Source organism: Phoca vitulina, unplaced genomic scaffold, assembly GCF_004348235.1.
Source record: "Phoca vitulina isolate PV1807 unplaced genomic scaffold, GSC_HSeal_1.0 scaffold49, whole genome shotgun sequence".
Taxonomy (NCBI): domain Eukaryota; kingdom Metazoa; phylum Chordata; class Mammalia; order Carnivora; family Phocidae; genus Phoca; species Phoca vitulina.
In genome coordinates, this window is record NW_022589752.1 from 1890144 (window position 1) to 1911339 (window position 21196).

Consider the following 21196-nt stretch of genomic DNA (forward strand, 5'->3'; position numbering starts at 1 on the left):
AAGGCTGACCTTGATTCTATTATTTTCTTAAAGGAATAATTTATTCTTACAAAACAAATGTTATCAAGAGATTAGTTATATCACAAAGAAGGCTATCTAGGTTTTTAAAAGACTGCAACAAATAATTCAGGAAGTCATTTATAAATAAGGAAATATGTTGGTGGGAAATAGAAAGTCACTAATACATTAATCCATCCTGTGGCAAAACGCTAAACTATAAACAAATCAATTTATTTATTTATTTGTTTTTAATAAACAAATCAATTTAAAAATTTGTTGAGGAATTTAAACAGATTCAGAGCAGCAATACTGTATATGAGATTTAAGGACCAATACAGCTAAACAATACCTTAACTAAATAATTTTCCTTAATATGAGAGTTAGTATTTCTAATGTTCCCTTTAGACAAGATCACTTATACACAAAAGTTCATGACTTCATACTTTCATTCAAAGTTATTTACCAATGTTCAGCAATAAACCAGCTGTGAGGACACACAGGAGCTACGATAATATCTCTGAAAAGTGAAATATATTTCTTTTTGTTGGTTAATGAAAAGAATGGTCCTGGAGTAGAATCCAGAGGGGGAAAAACTAACTAATTTTTAAAGAGACAAGTGTACATGTATTAAAAAGGGTTTTATGTGACACCTGAGAAATTTTAAAAACCTGCTGATGACCTTAATATTCTAATCGTTGGCAAAACAGATTCTTGGCTTTTTCCTAATAAAATTAAGGCATTAAAAAAGAAAGAAAGATTAACCAATGACAATATGTTAGGTATTAATGAAAATAGTTCATAAGCAGTAAGTTCAAGGACATATCACTCAACACGCAATGCTACCCATATTCTCCAAAGCAGATTTTGAAGAGACCAGACTTCTTTTTGTGTCTTCATATTTACGGAACACAATTCCTGTTTGCCGTTTTTAGAGGTTCATTGTGAACCCTCTAAAGGTTTCTTTATCATTTAATATTATAAATAATTATGTTCCTAGGCGGCAGTTCAAAGCTCAGTACAGCACTCGTACAACACCACAGGCAGGTCAGATGACCTTTCTCCAATTCTCCTCTCTCCGGTGCTGAGGACAGACAAAGTGATATGTCTGTCATACGCCATTACCATTAGAACAGAATCTTGTTCTTTTATTACAACTGAACTCCGCCAGATTTCTCAGCAGGAATGCTAAGTGAAATCAATGTCTTGGATTTCCAGGCTGAGCTTGGAGGTCACAGCCACTCTATCATTTCTCAGCATTATCCTTTCTCGTGCGTGCACACACTCCCCAAGCCTCCAACTGGCACACAGCAGATTGAAAACAGCATGTATCAGAGGACTCATGCTGTACAATTTTACAGTCTTTTGGAGCCCCCTCCTTTTGACTCCCCCCTTCCATTTTTTGCAAATTGCAAATAAGTTTTGTTTGTGTCCTTCTCTAGAGTTGTGAGTCAAAGGCAAAGGCACACCTAGGAAGAAGGGCAGGCAATAAAACCCAGAGAACATGGCTGATTTCTGACAGCTGCCAATAAGATCATTTTCCTTACATGATCACCTGGATGTGGCTGACAATTCCAATGCTCCAAACAATAAATAGATCTTAAACGTAAACCATCAGTTTGGTTTATGTCAGGTAGGTATGCAGTCACACAAAGCCCACTGATAAAATAATTCTATTTTATAGACATGAAAATTCACCAATAAAACACACAGAAAATACCCCAGGACACTAAGAATTGATTGTTTAAAAATATAAGTATAACAATAAAGGATAGCTATTTCATAGAAGTAAAGTAGCTTTGTGAAGTGAAAATGTTTATAATGCCATGTATAAATGTCAGTTTCAGGCTACAAGGAGCTAAATTCATGTATTGAAATGGGTCCTCCTTATTTACTGTCTTTTTGGACATGTTCTTCATTAAAATGACAAGAGTAATATTTATTGGTCTATTTTTAATGTGCTAAACTTTACCGCTGAGCTAAAACACAAGCACATTTAAGACATCTTTTCTGACAATAAGAGGGGTTGTAGACAGTATGATAGTGGACACTGAGCAAAGGGACATATTTTTATTAAATTGTGTTATTACCTAAAAAGAGGCACTTTATTGTTGGTCAAACTTTTTATTCATTTTACCCAACTGCAAATGGGAAGAAACACAACACCTACAACTTTCTTAAACTTTACATGATAGAAAATTCATGAAGGCTAATTTTGAAAAAGTTACTGAATTTTAAAGATAAACTATAAAATATGCTTTAAAATCATGTATAATCATAGGTATAGAAACATAATTCACTTCTTCACTAGTACCGAAAAATGGAGGTATATGAAACTATAGAAAATGGAAGAAGATTCCCACTGAGGTAGAAAACCTGTCTGCTCTGCACTTAGTCTATAGGGTTCTATGACCTAGAGCCATAGAACTCATAAAGCAGGGTGCCAGTCTTGGCAAAGCGAACCTGCAAACACTTGGGCATTTGCCATAGTTACCTAAGAAAAGTATCACTGTGGCAACTGCTCAGTAAACCTTTGAATGGATGAATGAATGAATGAATGAATAGACTTATAAATGGCTGATTGACATCAAAAGCTTCATGATTATTTGAGTAATTTGGGGAGAAGATACTAATGATAAGTTAATTCGAGAGGTAAGGAAAAAATCCCATTAGTTACTTACAAGTAAAGTATATACTCTAAAATCATAAAATGAAATGTCCTAATGCAAAGCATCATTATGAAACATGATGTGAAATCACATTCATAAATCAAGGTTAAAAAAAAAAAAACAGAGAATAATACCTCACAGAATTATTTGTGTGTGACAGTGACTAATGCTGCTACAGCTATTTACTTTACTCAAAATTAGCCTGTACATGCAATACATTAAAACTGCAGGTCCATGAAGACCCCAAAATATCACTGCTTTAAAATCAAATTTTATTTAACAAATGTTATAATTATTACCAAGTTTTAAAAACTATGTTCTACTGTGATAATAAAAAAAAGCAGACCAGATCTTTGGTGTACACTAAGCACAGAACATGTGAGGTCCATTACACGGCTGAAATAGATCTTAAAAAGTGAGTTTGTACATTTCATAATATCCCAGCGGTGGGGACAATAATTTGAACTACATATTTGCACATATTCCTGGTGAATCACGGTCTAAGTTCTTTGTCCAGGTTAAGTTGTACTTTCAAATGTATTTACCTCTTAATAACACGGAAAAGGCCTCAAGAGTTTTGGGGAGATGGATGCTGGAGTATACTCTCCCAAATGATCTCTTCTCTTTCCCAATTCACCCTCTGAATTAATACATTAACTGCGCAATGCATCTGTCAGGGGACAGAGCAGGGTTAAAAATAAATTCTTGGGAGTTTTTTTCTCTTTCAATACTTTTTAAATTTTTTTTCTCTGTGCATTCCTTTCAACTGTTGAGACTACTATTACCCTGTTACTCTTTAGGTATTTCCAATACAGCATTTGGGAAAGGGAGAACAGAAATAATTTTCTAGGTAATTCAGCAAAAGATAAGACATTGTTACTTTGGGGATAAATTAACTGTGTCAGTTTTCTACTTAATATTTTCTAATAGAAAATACGTGTTGACATTTCCCTGAGTAATCTCAGGGGAAAATACTTTATGGTTACTCTTCTGCCTTCTTTCACAGAGAGTTTAATATATTCATATATCATCATTTAAGATCTTAAGATCTTACAAACACAAAAACATTTCAAATTAAAATTTTTCTGCTTTTCTCTTCTAAGACGAAGAACAAATTATTTGAATCCTCTCCCTGACAATCCCTTTCCATGTTCTCTCAAGAAATGTTTCCTTGGGGTGCTTGGGTAGCTCATTCCATTAAGCGGTCGACTCTTGATTTCAGCTCAGGTCACGATCTCAGGGTCCTGGGATTGAGCCCAGTGTGGGGCTCCACGATCAGCCGGGAGTCTGCCTGAGGATTCTCTCTCTCTCCCTCTGCCCCTCCCCCTGCTCGTGTTCTCTTTCTCTCTCTAAAATAAATAAATAAATCTTTAAAGCCCAGAGAGTCAGTCTTCATTAAAAAAAAAAAAAAAAAGCTTCCTTAGTTCCCAAAATAAAACTATTTCTAAATAGTCTTACTTCTAACACTATTATTATCTTCGTATCTTTCATGAAAATCTCATTGGATGAATATCTAAACTTATATCCATACTGCACCGCATTATAACAGTTACTGATATGCCGTGGACGTACTCATATATTTTAAGGTGTATTTCAGTTGCCCCTTTTCTGGGAAACCCCTCCCAGGATCTCTCATTGAAGGTAACATCTTTGTCCCAATAACTTCCACTGCACTTACCTGTAACTCTGTAAGACTTTGTATCATAGAATATGGGTATCTATTTTATAAGACTGTAGGCTACCTGAGTATAGCATATCTATCTAAATCTTTGTATCACACACATTTCCTACTATAGCTATCCATGCATGCTTGTTGAATAAATGAATGGCTAAATGTATGTGTGTTATTGATCCTAATTAATCCCACTAGACTCTTATCTCCTTGAAGACCCAGAGGTTAACCCAGTTGCTGGCACATAACAGACATTCAATAGATGTCATTGAATGAAAAGGAAAACTCTAAATGGCAAAACATGTAGCTTTGTCAAAAGGGTACCTTGCTTTTGGGCGGTGGGCTGTTTGTGCTCTTGTCCGTGTGAATGCTGGTAGGAGATACAGCAGCACCGAGGTTGCCTTGGGGTATGCCCGGGAGCTTTCCTCCTGGAGACACCTGCATTGCAGCTAGCTGGGCAGCATATAACTGCTACAGGAGAAAAGGGCAGAGACAAAGACAGAGAGAAAAAAGACCATCAGTAATAAAATAAATGCACCTCTCAAGGTACCTCTATTCAGATGTGGTAGTTTTCCTGTGGGTGTTCTTGTTTACTGCTCTGGAACATTTAAAGAAAGAAGTTGTCACCTCAACTTTCATGACTTCATTCTCTGGAGAGAAATGACAGACACCACATATGAAGGATTTCAGCTTCAGGATGTCCAGAGACTCAAAACAAGTAACAGTCATTCATATTTACTCTTTCCCAATGTCTAGGGAAGACAAGTACATCATATTATTTGGTCAAGACCTCTTTTTGCTCTATTTTAAAATGTACACAGTGTGTTACAAAAGGATGCAACTTCATACGCAAAGTAATTTTCTTAGTATCCATATTGGTTTAAGTTTAGTATACCTCCGTTTTTTGACTTGTTGCAATGGGCACCTGTAACAATTTTTTTTTTCTAATCATTAGTTGTATAGAAATACTTAAAAGCCATTGAGGGGGAATGAAAGGAGAGTATTTGAAGAACATTATCTGGTCAGTCTACCTACATTGAAAAAATTAACTGGATGTTTGCCAGAAGTCCACTTTACGTCATGATATATAAACACAGACAAACCTGAAATTATCTTGAGGATTAGGGTTTTAAGAATACTGTCTGAAACATGCACTCTTCCACTAAGCCACCACATAGTAATTCTTATTAAATAACCAGTAAAAAATTCTTCAACAAATAAATTTAATAATATAAAAAAATTTCACTTTGATAATAATTGTCATATGGTATGGTATCTTAAACAAAGAGGTTGCTTTAGATTCAAATAGTCACCTCAAATGTTTAGATTAATTCTCTTTTCATCTCCATTTAGCTGTTTGCGAAAATTTTAAGATCTGGATAGAAAAGAAATTAACGGGGGTGTGTGTGTGTGTGTGTGTGTGTGCATGCACACACATTTGTGCATGTGTGTGTGCGTATGCAAGTTACAACTTCTGTAATAAAAAGACTGATACTAAAGAAAAAAGCTCTCAAAGGAAAGTACTGTGACATAGCTTATCTTGATTTTTCTCTGAAAGAAATTTCAAAGGATAAAACTGCTCAGGATAAGCCAGAGACCCTGATAAGTGGGGTCTCTTTAGAAATGAAATATTGAAAACTAAATGCAGGCATATATTTACATGAAAATACACATACACTGTTCACAGTTTCCAGATACTATGGTCTAAATGAATCAGATCATTAAAATTATTGATAAAATTATGGGGTTTTTTTTATGACAACTAACATAAGATATATTCCAGACGAAGAAACACCAGAGGAGTATATTTGTACTATCAATAATGAGTGTTCCTTCTCCCCAAGTTTGTGTGTGTGTGTGTGTGTGTGTGCACATTGGAATAATTATATTCTTTATTTTAGTGAGAAAGAAAAATTAGATTTAATTCATAAGTCTTACATTGCATAAATTAGAGTAAAAGGATATGATGTCAAATACAATGACTGGGAGTTTATCATTTTTTTTAAGTACCAGAATTGATCCATTTCCCACACTTGTGTTAAAAACCTTTGCATTATTTTCTACAATTCAAAAAAGTAGTATTTTTTTATCCTCATCCTAAACTGTTTATGAAGTTACTGAGAAAATAACTAATATCCAAGATACACTTTGCAAATTAAAATTTTGTCCAGTAAAATACATGTACTGAATTACATATACTGAATTAAAAATATTTTAAAAATAGGCTGTATAGCTATATTATATATTATAAATTTCATGTTGTATTATATACTATATCCTTGTCCTTAAAAATTATTTCAGTGGGTATTATTCCTAGAAGCTAGCAATCCATATTAGTGGTTTAGTATATACTAAATATAAGATTGCTTCATAATTACTGAAGATTGACATAAGATATCTTAATATCTGTAGGTAAAAAGAAAAACGTGAACAAAATAATTATTCAAAATTTTAATTTGATTATTAAAGAATTATTTCATAATTTGAAAAAATATTGACTATTTGTGTTATTTAGATAATTAAATAGATGGACCAACCACTCATAAAAGGTGATTCAATGCTTAAATATCAATCTCTATAGACAGACCCACAACTTCCAAAGAAGTGTAAGAACTACTATTGAAAATACAAGCATAAACATACTCTGAAACACTTTATTGAATGTAAAGGTTGCAGATGGCATACACTTGGAATAAAAAATGTCATACACATTCTTTCCTCATTCAAATAAATGCATTATTTTTATCTTTTTAATTATGAAATTAAGGTTTATCTTAATTAAACTGTCCTAAGGGATGCTTTTGAGTAGAAAAAAATAAATTTGTAAAACAGAAGGACTCATTTAAATATTTTTACAAGAACAGTATGCTATCATCCACTTTGCTGCTACTTTTAAAGACTATAGAGATTTAAAGTAATTTATGATGAAAATGTCACAAGCGTATTAGTCCATCAGAGTATGGTTAACATTGGGTAGCTCTTCATTCCTCTTATCTCCCATATCCCATTCCTCATATTTGGCTTTCTCCTGCTTCACCAAGGTTTAGAAGTAGGAAATAGCTATTTCTAATACATTTTATTTTGTGTGAAATATATGTGTTCTTTAAATTTACATTATATTACAGAAGCATTAAAAAGGTCTCAAATCTTAGAGTATCTAACACACTTCAAGTCTACACAGGTAAAATAAACCAGAAATTTTAATACTTCTGGTTCCTAATTTGAGCTAATTCGCAAGTTAAAAGGAAATTTCAGTAGTTTTAAAGAAGCTGACCATGTTTCTCACAGCTGGCTACTACGTAAGGGTGGGCAACTTACCAAAAAGAAAAAAAAATGTTGCTGGGACTCATTTTAATACAACCTTTTAAAAAATTAAGTTCATTTATCTATGCATGTGCGTGCTGATTAATGTGTGTGTGCTGACTAATTTTAAAAAACAAGGGAATCAAGGGATGATGGATATTTTATTTAACTTATTACATGCTCTTGAAGCAAAATAAAGAATAACAATACTTATTTGTATTGAGTGAGTTCTACAATCACAGAACCACTGGTTGACCTTGTTGAGAGGGAAGGGTCATGGAATGTAGTGGCAATTGGAAGGCCACTGGAAGTAAAAAGCATCCTGTGAACTATAGAACTGACTTCCATATGATAGACACACCTATAATTGTGTGTGTATCTGCATCTTAACTATACAAATTTTTTAAACAAAAATCTGGCTAACATTTTTCTTTAAAAGATTGTGGATAGGGGCGCCTGGGTGACTCAGTCATTAAGTGTCTGCCTTCGGCTCAGGTCATGATCCCAGGGTCCTGGGATCGAGCCCTGCATCGGGCTCCCTGCTCAGCGGGAAGCCTTCTTCTCCCTCTCCCACTCCCCCGCCTTGTGTTCCCTCTCTCGCTGTGTCTCTCTCTGTCAAATAAATAAATAAATAAATCTTTAAAAAAAAAAAAAAAGATTGTGGAGAAACTCAGAGTTAAATATAAGGTGCGTTGTGATAAATGTACTTTTTTGAAAAAGTTAGGTTGTTCTAAACATCAGAAACAAATTGGGAGATCCTAAACATAAAAAGCTAAAGCTTAAAGAGAGCACTCACTTCGTGAGGTTAACCAGACTAACAGAATAACTCTTTTGTCTTGCAGAATAACTTTACTCTTATCTTGAAACCCTTGTGTTAGGGGTTTATTTTAATCTCTAAAACTCCCCCACTCCACAGATCATTAGGTTTTCCACTCTTTATATTACTTAAAATATTGCATTCCTATTCCCTTTCCCTTCCTTCATTCCTACACCTATTTCAGACAATGATTTTTTTTTTTAAGAAAACAATCACATAAAATTAAGCTGGAATCTATCCATTGATTACTTAGGGTCCTCCCAGTGCTTATGTGTACATAAGTGTGTGTGGGTATGTGCGTAACTCACTTTTGTTTCAAATTGTTCCATAAACCCACATTTTTTGTCTCTTTAGCTCCTTCAAGGACCCATGGTTTCCTGCTTCTAGTGTACTTCTACTGGAATAGTTAAAAGTAAAGTAAACCTCAATTCTAATACCAGTTCTGAACTAGTCACCTTGGGCAACTAAACTGAGCCACACAATTCCTTAATCTGCAAATTCGGGATAAAAAAAAAATGACCTTATAGAGTTGCTGTGAGAAATAAATCACATATTATGTATAAAATACTCAGAAAAATACATGGAAAAGAATGCTTTATCAATAAGTAATAGTTATAATTATTAATTAATTGATTATACCAAGTAAGAAACTGACTAGGTAATATATATGTGCTGACTTCCTACTATATACTCTGGACTTTGCTATGTACAGTGGAGGCTACAAGCAATGTATAAATATAGTTTCCTCCCTAAGTCAAGATTAATAAACATAAAACAATGAGAGTATAAGTGTACTATAACTGTATGCCACTTTTAAGGGTGTGAAGGGAAAGGAAATGAGTCAGTGTGAACTGATTTTTCGTAGAAGAGATGTAGCTAAGCTGGAAGTAAAAAAAGGAGGTGGCATTCTAGGAAGGGAGAACAATTTAAAGGCACAGGAGCAGGAATGAAGTAGCTTTTGCAAAGGGAATACAGAAGATGGTGTGGGACAGGGAATGGGAGAAAGGACAGTGACCTAATTGAGTGCATACCCCAGGAAGAGTAAAGAAGCACTGGGTCTGTAGGCTAGTTCACCTTATAGAAGATCTTCAAATAAAGACAAAGAGTTTAAATTTAATATGTAGGCAAGAGAAAGTCACTGAATTTTTGAAAGCAATATATGTGATGGTTTTAACTAGAATAAAGATATGACAAGGTATCAGTTATGAGGTTATCAACATTTGGTAGCTATAATTTTAATGATAACTTGAGTTGAAGTAACAGTTGTGGAAATGAAGATGGAAAAAATGATACCAAGTTCATAGCACAGTGGGCACATAAAGGACTACAAATTAACTGGGGAAAAGAAAAATGAAACAGAAGAACAGGATGAATAGTATAATTTATATAGTCTTTATTTCATAGATATAATATGTAAGTATTCATGTATCACATATTCTTATTTGTTTATATAGTCATTATACTATCTTGTATAACAGCTAAAACACATGTATTTTCTTCTTCTTTTTTTTTTTCCAAAAGCCACACAGAGAGACTTCCCTGTAATTCATATTGTGATAGCGAAAATGCTAGAACCATTCCATCATGGGTTTTCCCTAAAGTATAGTTCATTAAACTTTTTTTTAAAGTATTAAGATTATGATGAAGTGTATCTACAACAGCATGAGCTTGAATTATATTTATCTTATTTAAACCTAATCAGTATTTCTTTTCCCTGTAATGTACCACATGTACCAAAGCACTATCAGGCGGTGGGTTGATAGTTCATTAGTCGGCATTCTTCCTGTTGAGCTATAATGGTACAGTGTGGGGTCAAAACAAAAATCTGATGGGATTATAAAGAACAGATATTTTAACTTGTGCTAATTAATTGTTGCAAATTTGGGGGAAAATAGTACAGTTGTATTTGGACAACTTGGCTTTTAACCCACAGTTAGATACAATTGTATTTTCTTCCAAAGATAGCCATTTTTACTCCGCTATCCTAAGCTAGTGGCTGGTACTTCTCAGTGCAAGGGGTGGAGAAGTTTCACAAAAGAGACTTTTAATTTTAAGGTAGACTATATAATTTCTTCCTTGAGATGGTAAATTCTTGCCACTTTTCCTTAATAGATTATTTTCCCCCAAATTGTTGAAAATACAACTTCTCCTGTTGCTACTACCCTAGGGCCCAACTGCCATATGGAGTATTTGGATTGAAAGCATTATGCACTGACAAAAATATCTATTACTGGTTGGTCCCTCAAACCATTTACTAACTATTAAACTCCTTGAAGGCAAGGATTTACTATTTAATGTTTTCTCAGAAAATCCTAAAGGCAAGAAAAGTAGAGATGAATAAAGACTGAAATGAACTACATAAAATAATACCATTAATTTTTAACAAATGTAGATCTCTAAGTATGTATTTAGTATATTTTTAATAATGGTAGTGACTATATGTGAAATAAATTTTAAAAACCTGGACGGAAATGACATATTTTTACTACTTGAGGAAGTTGAGAAAAGACATAATGGTGATGTTGATAAAACTTCCCATTCATCCATTTATATTTATTTTATTTACTTAAAGGAACAAAGAAACAATGAATTTCAAAATCTTATCAGCATAGGAACAAAATATAGCATAATATACTTACTGTAGTCATAATCATAATAATAAATGAATCAGTCAATATGGAATTTTGAACCAAAATAATGGATAAAGATTATTAGAAAAAAAAGTTAGTATCTTTTAAAAAGACAATAGAACCAAAAGTTTAAGCACAGAGATACTCTTAATTGTTTTGGAAAAGACAAATAGGAAATGCCTTCTTTCTGATAAAGGGATATACACTATTTACTCACTGGATCCTAAATATTTATTATTCAAAGAATGAAGAGGCATTTAGTAGGGGCTATGGTTGTGAGATAGAAGCTGTTCTTTGGGATCCTTTTTTTTTTTGGTTAGTCCAAAGCTTAGTTTTCTGTTTGAACTGGGATCTATGATCAGGTCTCCCTTTTATGTGTCCAAGCAATCTAAATAAAGGCACAGGAGACAGGGAGGACACCACATACTAGCAATTACTTAGGAGCTAGTAGAATAGGACAGTGTATAGTTTGATCCAACTACCTTACCTTCTCTACTGCAGGCATGGATTAGGACATGGGGACACCCATACCTCATTGGGAAAATAGTGCGATAAGTTATGCCCACCATTCTCTCTCTGGCTCTACCCTCCCTTTCTCTGACTCCCTACATCTCTCCTCCCCAAATCACAAACTTCATCATACCAGATAGGAGAGCTGGGTACAAAAAGCATTTAAAGAAAAAAAAATTAAAATCGTGACTGAAAATGTTGGCTTTCCTAAATGCTATATCATAAAACATACTGATTCTTGAAGTAAATTTGTAAACATTTATACTGCCATTATCTGAATGAAGAGTGCTATAATTTTTGCTAAATTAATTGCTTAAAATTATTTCTAGAAGTAGAATTATTTTCTCCAAATGAAACATCATATAAACATCAATACATGAAGGAAAGAAAAAAAGAGATACATTATATAAATGAATTTTACATATTTTTAATATTTAATCAAATGAGACCAGTGAGGTTGTTTAATTTACCCTAAGAATTTAAATAGGCATAGGGATGGAAGTTGAAGTCCTTTATCAGCCTTGGGGGTCAGGAAAGTCCTCACTCAGAAAATAAGTAGTAGTCACTTCTAAACTCTCAAATACACAAACATGTATAAACCTAAATTTTCAAAAAGAACATTATAGCTAAAAACCCCCTGATTAATATCTTGAAGTTCAAATATACGTACAGAAATGGCAGAAGATTTTTATCAGCATCTAGCAGTAAAAGTTAACGTACATGCAATGTGTTAACTAATTGGATTAGAGATTTTCAAATGTGTCTTGTCATTTATCATATAATTTTAAAAATAGGCAAATGTGTACTTCTAAAGTTTAAATCAGACCTGAAAGATGTACGTTAGATGTGATGTGTAAGAAAAACATTTGTTTGTTTTTTTAAGAGAAGAAACAAGGAGTAACATTTGTGAGGAAAAAATTCAGAAAGCAATTTCAAGGCTCCATAAGTGTTATCTTTATAGCTTAATTTCAGCTTCTTAATGTAACTTAAATGTGGAGTTTAAAGAGAAACTAATGTACTGGAGAAAATCTTTCAAAACATATCAGCATGTTTCAATGTGAATAAATTTGCATTGCACATTATTTTTCATAATGTTTCCTCACAGAAAATTATCAAAGCAACTTGAGTTTAAACGTGGACTTCTTTCCCTAACATTGTCAGCTCTTCTTTTTGATGTTATTCAAGTATTGCAAGAAAAATAGGATAGGCCTTAAATTTGCTGGGTCCCAGGGCAAAAGTGCTAGTAGAAACTCACATGGCAAACTTATAAAAACTTACAATTCACAAATTAAGCTAATGCAGTGTTTATTAAAGCATTTCATTCTCCCGTCTTGACAAACATACCTTCAAAACCCCTGAATGCAAATGAAAACCACAATGAGATACCACTTTACACCTAGTAGGATGACTATTATAAAACACTAGAAAATAACAAATGTTTGCAAGAATGTGGAGGAATCAGAAGCCTTGTTGATTGCTGGTGAGAATGTACAATCGTGCAGCTGCTACAGAAAACAGTATGGTAGTTCCTCTCAAAATTATACAGAATTACCACATGACCCAGCAAACCTACTTCTGGGTATGTACCCAAAATAATTGAAATCAGAGACTATACCCATGTTCAGAGCCGCATTAGTTACAGTAGCCAAAAGGTGGAAGTAAACCAAGTGTTCATCAACGGAGGGATGGACAAACAGTGGAATATTATTCAGCCTTAAAAACGAAGGAAATTCTGATACATGCTGCAACATGGATGAACCTTGAAGACATATGTTATGCTAGGTGAAATAAGCCAGTCATAAAGGGCCAAATATTGTATGATTCCATTTATACAAGGTGAGGTATCTAGAGTATTCAACTTCACAGAGACAGAAAGAATGGTGCTTTCCAGAGACTGGAGGGAGGTGGGGAAAGGGACTTAATTCTTTAATGGGTACAGAATTTCGTTTTGGGAAAATGAAAGTTCAGGAGATGGATGGTGGTGATGGCTGCACAACAATGTAAATGTGCTTAATGCCAGGGATTGTACATTTAAAGATGGTTAAAATGGTAAATTATATGTTATGCATATTCTTTTTTTTAAGATTTCTTGTTTATTTATTTGACACAGAGAGAGAGAGAGAGAGACTACAAGCAGGGGGAGCAGCAGAGGGAGAGGGAGAAGCAGGCTCCCTGCTAAGTAGGGAGCCTGATGCGGGGCTCAATCCCAGGACCCTGGGATCATGACCTGAGCCGAAGGCAGATGCTTAACCGACTAAGCCACCCAGGCATCCCTATGTTATGCATATTCTCCCCGCAACCCACACACCAATGATCAGGAGGGCAGGCTTGAATTTAGAATCTTGATCTCCTTGGTGCTCTATGTTTGGACCCACAGCCTGCACTTCCTCTTTTCCTGTCCCCAGCTCCATTCAAGAGAAGATGCTTGGCTTTTGTCCTAGATGGCCTAAATTTCTTGTCTGTGACTGACCTGCAAATGGTTTCCAAGGTAGGGCCTAGAACGGGACATGGCTCCCAGCCTTGCTAGACATGAGTCTTTAGGAAAGTCCAAGAAAACTTGGAAAGATATTCCAGGCAGAGGAAATACAACATGCAAAGTTACAGAGTAAACCTTTAAATCAACCAACAAAATAGGTCTATACGTATTTAAGATTTTTCTGTATATCCCCGAGGGCACTTTTTAAAAAAGACACTCTCCCCTTCCCTTTTTAAAATAAAAGAATATGTTCATGCTACTTCTCCTAGGCAGGATGTGTGGTTATTCCATTTTACAGCCCCCACTACTGGAGCAGTGCTAAGAGAGACTGAACAAAAAGAGATCTGGTTTCTTTCATGCAGCATAGTGTTTTTGAGGTTCCTCCATGTTGTAGCATGTATTAGCGGCCTGCTCCATTGTATTGCTCAATAGTATTCCTTCGTATGGATATATCATATTTCTGTGTGCGTTTATCCAGTTGATGGACATTTGGATTGTTTCCAATTTTAGGCTGTTATGAATAATCCTGCTATGGAACATTCCTGTACAAGTTTTTGTGTGTTTTCATTTCTCTTGACTACCCAATTCCTAGGATTGGATTTGCTGAGTCATAGGGTAAGTTCGTGTTTACTTTTTTAAGAAACTGCCAAACTTTTCCAAACTAGCTGAACCATTTTTATATTCCCACTAGCAGTGTTACTAAGGTCCCAGTTTCTCTATATCATCATCAATACTTGGTATTGTCTGTCTCTTTGATTATAACTACTCTAGTAGGAGGGAACTGGTATCTCATTATAGTTTTAATCTGCATTTTCTTAGTGATGAATGACACTGAGCAACTTTTCATGTGCTTCTTAGCCATTTCTATGTCTTCTTTGGTAAAATGCCTACTCAGACTTTTGCTCTTTCTAAAAAATGGGTGGTCTTATTATTGGTTGTAAGAGTTCTTAATATTCAAATTTGATTGTAAAGAGTAAAACCTACCAGAGAAACCCAGTGAGGGTCTCGTTCAATAGCAGTATGTAGGTATTATGAAAAGGTTCATAATAATAAAAATGTAATGACAACAAAATAGTAACACAAATAAACGTTATTTTCTGCTCATGTAAATTTTTATATACTTACACAATGATAAATTTTTTATTCTTTAATTTTTAAAAATCCTATGCAATGGAGGTTGTAAAGGACTATGCACTTATTGTACCCCATCAAGGAATACTAGCATGGTCAAGTGAGCTCTGAAAGTTGATGATTTTTATTAACCACTAAGGTGACTTCCAGAAAAAAATGAAGACTAGATAGGGCTAGCTCTCAAGACTGAGACTCTTGAGGGTGAAAGGCTTGGGGTAGGGAGTAAATGGTTAGAGTTCTCTCCTAACTTCCTTGATGGTTAATCCCTAGAAGTGGGGTGGAGAGTGGGGGTGTGAAGCATTTCTCCTGCTGCTTCACCCTCTTTACCACAGTCCAAGGGGGAAGGGGGTTGGGGGAAGGTGCCTGTGGGGGACGTGGGAAAGGTTTTCACTTAATCTCCAGTCTAGAGTTCCAACTGAGGAGTTTTTCCCAAGGGAGAGAAGGCAGTGAACTGGAGTCACTCTACTAGGAACTAGAGTCACTTGGAGAAGCAAGTTCAAGTAAGTACACACAACACGTGAGATCCAGGGTCTGCTGTATTTGGACACAATTCCTAAGGAAAGTTGAGGGCAAGAAAGAAACATTTCAAACTGAAAGAGTAAGTAAACTCAGAATTACTCTAGATTTATCCAAACAGAAGATAACTAATAGCTAGTATATCAATAGCACAGAATTTTTTTTTTTTTTTAAAGATTTTATTTATTTATTTATTTGATGGAGAGAGAGACAGCGAGAGAGGGAACACAAGCAGGGGGAGTGGTAGAGGGAGAAGCAGGCTCTCCGCCGAGCAGGGAGCCCGATGCGGGGCTCGATCCCAGGACCCTGGGATCATGACCTGAGCCGAAGGCAGCCGCTTAACGACTGAGCCACCCAGGTGCCCCTGGCACAGAATTTTTAAAATGAGCAAGTTGAAGCTGTTGGACTATAAGAGTTTCAATATCAGGTTACTTAAGGAAATGACTTAAGTGGACAGAGCCTCCAAAAGGCTGGAGGGCCAGCTGACATCTAGAGGGGAGTTCTAGATGGCAGGGGGACGAGGCATAAGGGGAAAATAAATGTTATCCACTTCAGGAAGGGAATTTTCTGCCTTTCGAGAAAACAGGTGAGCCTCTTGGAAAGCATGTCTGAGGAAACAAGGGGCTGGCTGGGAGGGGCCTCAAGGCAGAAACTACTGCGATTATGACCCACACCTCCTTAATTGTATCACTCCTGGATGATATGTCTTGGAAAAGCTGGAATACAAAAGTAAAATACTACGTCTGGCTATAGTACAGGTTTACCATTAAAAAGCTATCGTGAATACACGTACAGATGCTACAGCATTATCTCTGTAAAGCTGCTATCACCAAATGCTAATAATACACAGACAATCTTTGTTACTTTATTCCAAATTCAGTCCCACTCCGTGTGATACTTGGACGGAATGAGGAGCTATCAATGAGGGGTGGAGTGTTGAGGGGGTGTGAAGATGGTATCTTGATAAAAATTAAAGAATACATTTGAACTTACTTAAATTGTAAGACCTTTTTCACAGGTATGATGCTCTCAAGCTGTTTCTGTCACACCGCAGAGACTGAAGCATATAAATAAGAAATGCTTCAAATGTACTAGATTTTAAAAGGCTTTCTTCATCTTGCGGTACACCAATAAATCTTGAATAGTTAGAAAAAACATTTTGACTTTTACAATTGAAGCAGTTCCTTAAAGATCCAGATATATTTGCGAGAGTCATGCAAGAAAACACCAACTGATAGTTTCTCTCTCTCTCTCTCACTCCCTCCTCGTTTTTTCTACTCCACAAGCCATCTTCATGTACTGCACAGTAATCCATTACAATATGTTCCAACATCTGCCTCCCCATATGATGTATGACCTATTCGATTGACCCTTTTTATGCCGCTCCAGACTTTCTGCTCATGACTGTGGGAGGAAGAACACTCTGCATCTATTCCTGAGGTCACTAACCAGTAAATACATCTCCATTTGGCAAGGTAAAGGGGACACTGGCTGGAAAGCTCTGCAAATCTTTTATATATCAGTGACTATACTCATAGCTTTAATTAGTTTAATTTATGGGGAAAAAAACTGCTGAAATTCCTTTCACAATAACAGTAAGAAGAGAACGCTTGTTTAGCAGAGGGAAAAAAAAATTCTGTTTTCTGTTGTTAACCAATATTTTTATTTAATATAGTGAAGCTGAGTATTATCAGAAAGATTTTTAAAGCAATCACTTATCTTTGACTAAGTTCATAATTGTGAGATCATTGTTCATTTTATCCCAGTAGATTGGCGGTGGTATGTAATAATAATCAAGACATTAAAAATAGTGAGTATTTTTTACTTAATATAAAGAGAAATTGAGTGTCAAGTCATATTAAATCAGACTATATATTAGTTTGTATATTACAAAAAAAAAAGAAAAGAAAAGAAACATACTTCCAGATTGTATACTTGCTGGAAGCTTGAAAATACTTGGCGCATATGGGAAGAGGCAGTGCAAGAGCCATGATTTTTCTCAGTGACTATGAAGTGCCACTCACTTTGCTAGAAGTCTGCATGCTATTTCAGGGATCACCATAACAAGTCTGTGTGTTCAGTGGGGGTGGTTCGATAACTTGACAAAGATTAAACAACTAGTAGTTTCAGAAGTCTGGGTATCCCTTAAAGTTTTCCTTTCTACTATGTGCCATATAAACTTACCATATGGGGGTAACAATGTTACTACTAAAAATGCTTTCCAAACTTAACATTTATGTGATGAATTCTCTCTATTGCAGTGGGATTTCCCTACCTGCTGGCCAGTGGAAGCTGGGATTTTCCCTAAGCTCTGAGCCAATGATACTTGACATGCCCAGGAGTTAAAAGGCTTCAAGAGTCAAAGACTTCTTGAGTCAGTCATGACAGAACTCTCCTCTCCCTGAAGAAAGCACAGCCATTTAAGATTTTTTCTTTACTTGTTTTGTTTTACTGCTGATATTAATAGACAACACATATGATGGGTTAAAATTACAAAGACTTCTTCCTATGGATTTCTCCCTTAGTTTTTCCTTCATTTTTCTTCTGTAAACTTTCATGATTGAGAAAATATTAGGTATTATATTAGTGTTGTTTATTTAAGTACACAAATTAAATTAGTCTAAATTTTGAGAGAAATCTGGACACAGAATGATAATAGCAGCAAAAATAATCATAATAGCTAAAACGTATAGGATTCTTACTATGTGCCAGGCCCATGCTGTCTCTCTCTGAAACTTAGGAAACAGATACTATTCTTATTTTGTGGAGAAAGCCACTGAAGCACAGAGAAAAGTGAAAGTCATTTGTCCAAAGGCACATAATAAGAGGCAAAGAATAAGTTAGAATCCAAGTCTTTTTACAGAGCTCGTATCTCTTAACCAATTCCTTAGGAACATCTTTCCTGGTCGTTTAAATACAGTAGTGGGCTCTGGGGCTTTTGGGCAAAGAGTTGGACAAGCCCAGGGAGGGCAATTCTGACAGTACTGCTGACAGAGCCTGGGGTCTTATGATTAGAACTGTATGACTGCCATTGTAGTGCAGAAAGGACATGAGAACTATGCAAGAGGACATTTTTCCTAGCATTTGGATCTCCTCCTTCTCGGCCACTGCCAGTAAAAAATATTTTAGTTCGGTTTACTTCTCAACTCATGGTGTTGGAAGGGCATATAAGAGAGAGCTATGATATGGTCAGACAGATTGGGAAAGGCTTCTCTACAAATAGGATTACCTGGAGGTCAGAAGGATGAGATGATGCAACTATGCACATGGAGTCGGAAAAAGTACTAGGAGAAAAACCTAGTGGTAGGAGAGAACATGACAAGTGCAGGGTATTGGAAGGAGTCCAGTGAGGCTCTCGTGTAGAGGCAGAGATGTTCAAAAAGGTAGATGAGGAGCCGTAACAGTTTAAGAAGAGGAATGACATAATTAGATTTGCATTTCCACAAGATTAGTCTAGATATAATATGGAGAATTGATTGGAAGCGTTCGGTTCACCGACACTCCCCTTTTAATGGAATAAGAGTAACATAATCACTTTTTTACATGATTTAAAATTGATTCAGAATCAGTTATAGAATAAATCTGGATATATAATTTTCAACGTTCTGAGCCTCATCCTTATTTCAATATTTACTCTTTCCTGTATAATTTATACTAATAATTCAATCATATTAACAAACTTTATATTTTGCTTCAATTCATAGTCACTAACCTTGATTCTTTTGGATCATTTAAAAAAGAATAAGAAAAATATATTAAAAATGAGCCATTTGCACTACCTAAGCCACACATTACTCTTAAATCAATTAAAATAACAGAAACACATTCGAGTAGTACCTTGCATTTATAATGTGTCTTGAATCATGACAGGCTTCCCTTTCATTTGCATGGGACACACTTCTCATATCATCAAAGTAGTCCAGAGAAAAAATCAACAATTGTAACTTCTCCTTTCCTACCTTAAATTAATTGATTCATTCAATATTTATTTATTGAACACCTATAACTTACCAAGCATTATTCTAGACACTTAGAACACATTAGTGAACAGAGATCTCTACCTTAATGATAAGATTTTAAATGTTTCCCCCCAAAAGACCTGCAAGACTTTAATCTTTCATTCTATCTATCTAGTACTTGTCTAACATTTCCCCGTATGACACTATCTATTACTTGTGGTTATTATGATTGGGAAGTTATATATTCATTATTCTTCATATTTGTAAATGAGTATTGCTTTTGAAAGAAGTGAAGTCATTCTCAAAGGTGTGTGATTGAGTGATACATGCTTACAACATAGATACACCTTGAAAACTTTATACTAAGTGAAATAAACCAGACACAAAAGGAGAAATAGTGCATGATTTCACTAATATAAATACCCAAATTCACAGAGACAGAAAGTATAATAGAAGGTTAATAAAAAGCATAATAGAGTTACCAGGGACTGAGGGAAGGGAGAATGGTAAGTTATTATTTCATGGTTACAGAGCTTCCATTTGGGATGATTAAGAGTCCTGGAAATAAATAGTGGTGATGGTTACATAACATTCTGAAGGGATTTAATGTTGTTAAATTCTACACTCAAAAATGGTTAAAATGATAAATTTTATTGTTATGCATATTTTATCACAAAAGTGGAGTGATTAAGAGGGTGCTAGAAAGAAAAAAACAAACACCGTTTTCCAGTCCCACATTAAGCTTTATTTCTTTAAAACAATTTTTCTAATTTGTTCTCATGTGTTGGTTCATTTTGTACATTAACTCAAGAGAACATATTTAAAGGGGGAAAGGAGTAATGGTATTTTAAAGTAAAAGGAGGCTGGATATATTAGATTCTTCAAAAAAATTACTAAAAATTATCCTAGGCTTTGGAAACAAATATAAATAAAAGAAAGAAGAGTATGTTCTAAATCAACCCAACTCAGTAATGCCCCTTTCAAGTTAATGGTCGCTCTGAAACAGAAGCTACAAGATCATGTCAACCCTTCATTGACTTTGCAAAAAAGCACAGCATTTGCCAGTTCTACTGTAAAAGGTAGTTCTTTCTTCACTTTCCCCTCCTCCTCCAAAGCTAGCTTCTTCTTCATATTCAGATGACTGTTTATGAGCTCAATCCTGTTTCAACTGTCACTCTTTACATCAAGGAAAGATAGATGGGACACACCAACCCCAACCTAAATGACCTTTGGATGTGACAAGAGTTTTAGGTCAGCCTTGCTAAATGGAGGCCTTGGTGTATCGAGACATGCCTTGGGGTGAAATTTACAGTGAATTTATTATCTCCCAATGCCCTTTGGACTGCTTCCCACCATCAAACACTATGGCAGCACTTGGAACAGGAAGAAATACATTAACTGGAATCTGATCGTTTTAAAAGGTTACAGCTGCCCAAATATAATTTAATTTCATACTTGCCCTTTGAGGGTTTGGTGTATATTTTCATTTTATGACTGCAAATGATAAAGCTCTTAA

At 35.1% G+C, this 21196-nt stretch overlaps 1 protein-coding gene across 17 annotated transcripts in view; it reads right to left on the bottom strand.

Moving 5' to 3' along the window:
* Positions 1–21196, bottom strand: part of SOX5 (SRY-box transcription factor 5) — a 1002891-nt gene that overhangs the window by 63193 nt on the left and 918502 nt on the right. For all 17 annotated transcript variants that reach the window (XM_032432676.1, XM_032432674.1, XM_032432680.1 and 14 more), the window contains one exon: positions 4663–4809. In XM_032432676.1, the coding sequence (XP_032288567.1) occupies positions 4663–4809 (147 nt within the window). The remainder of the gene's footprint in view (positions 1–4662; positions 4810–21196) is intronic.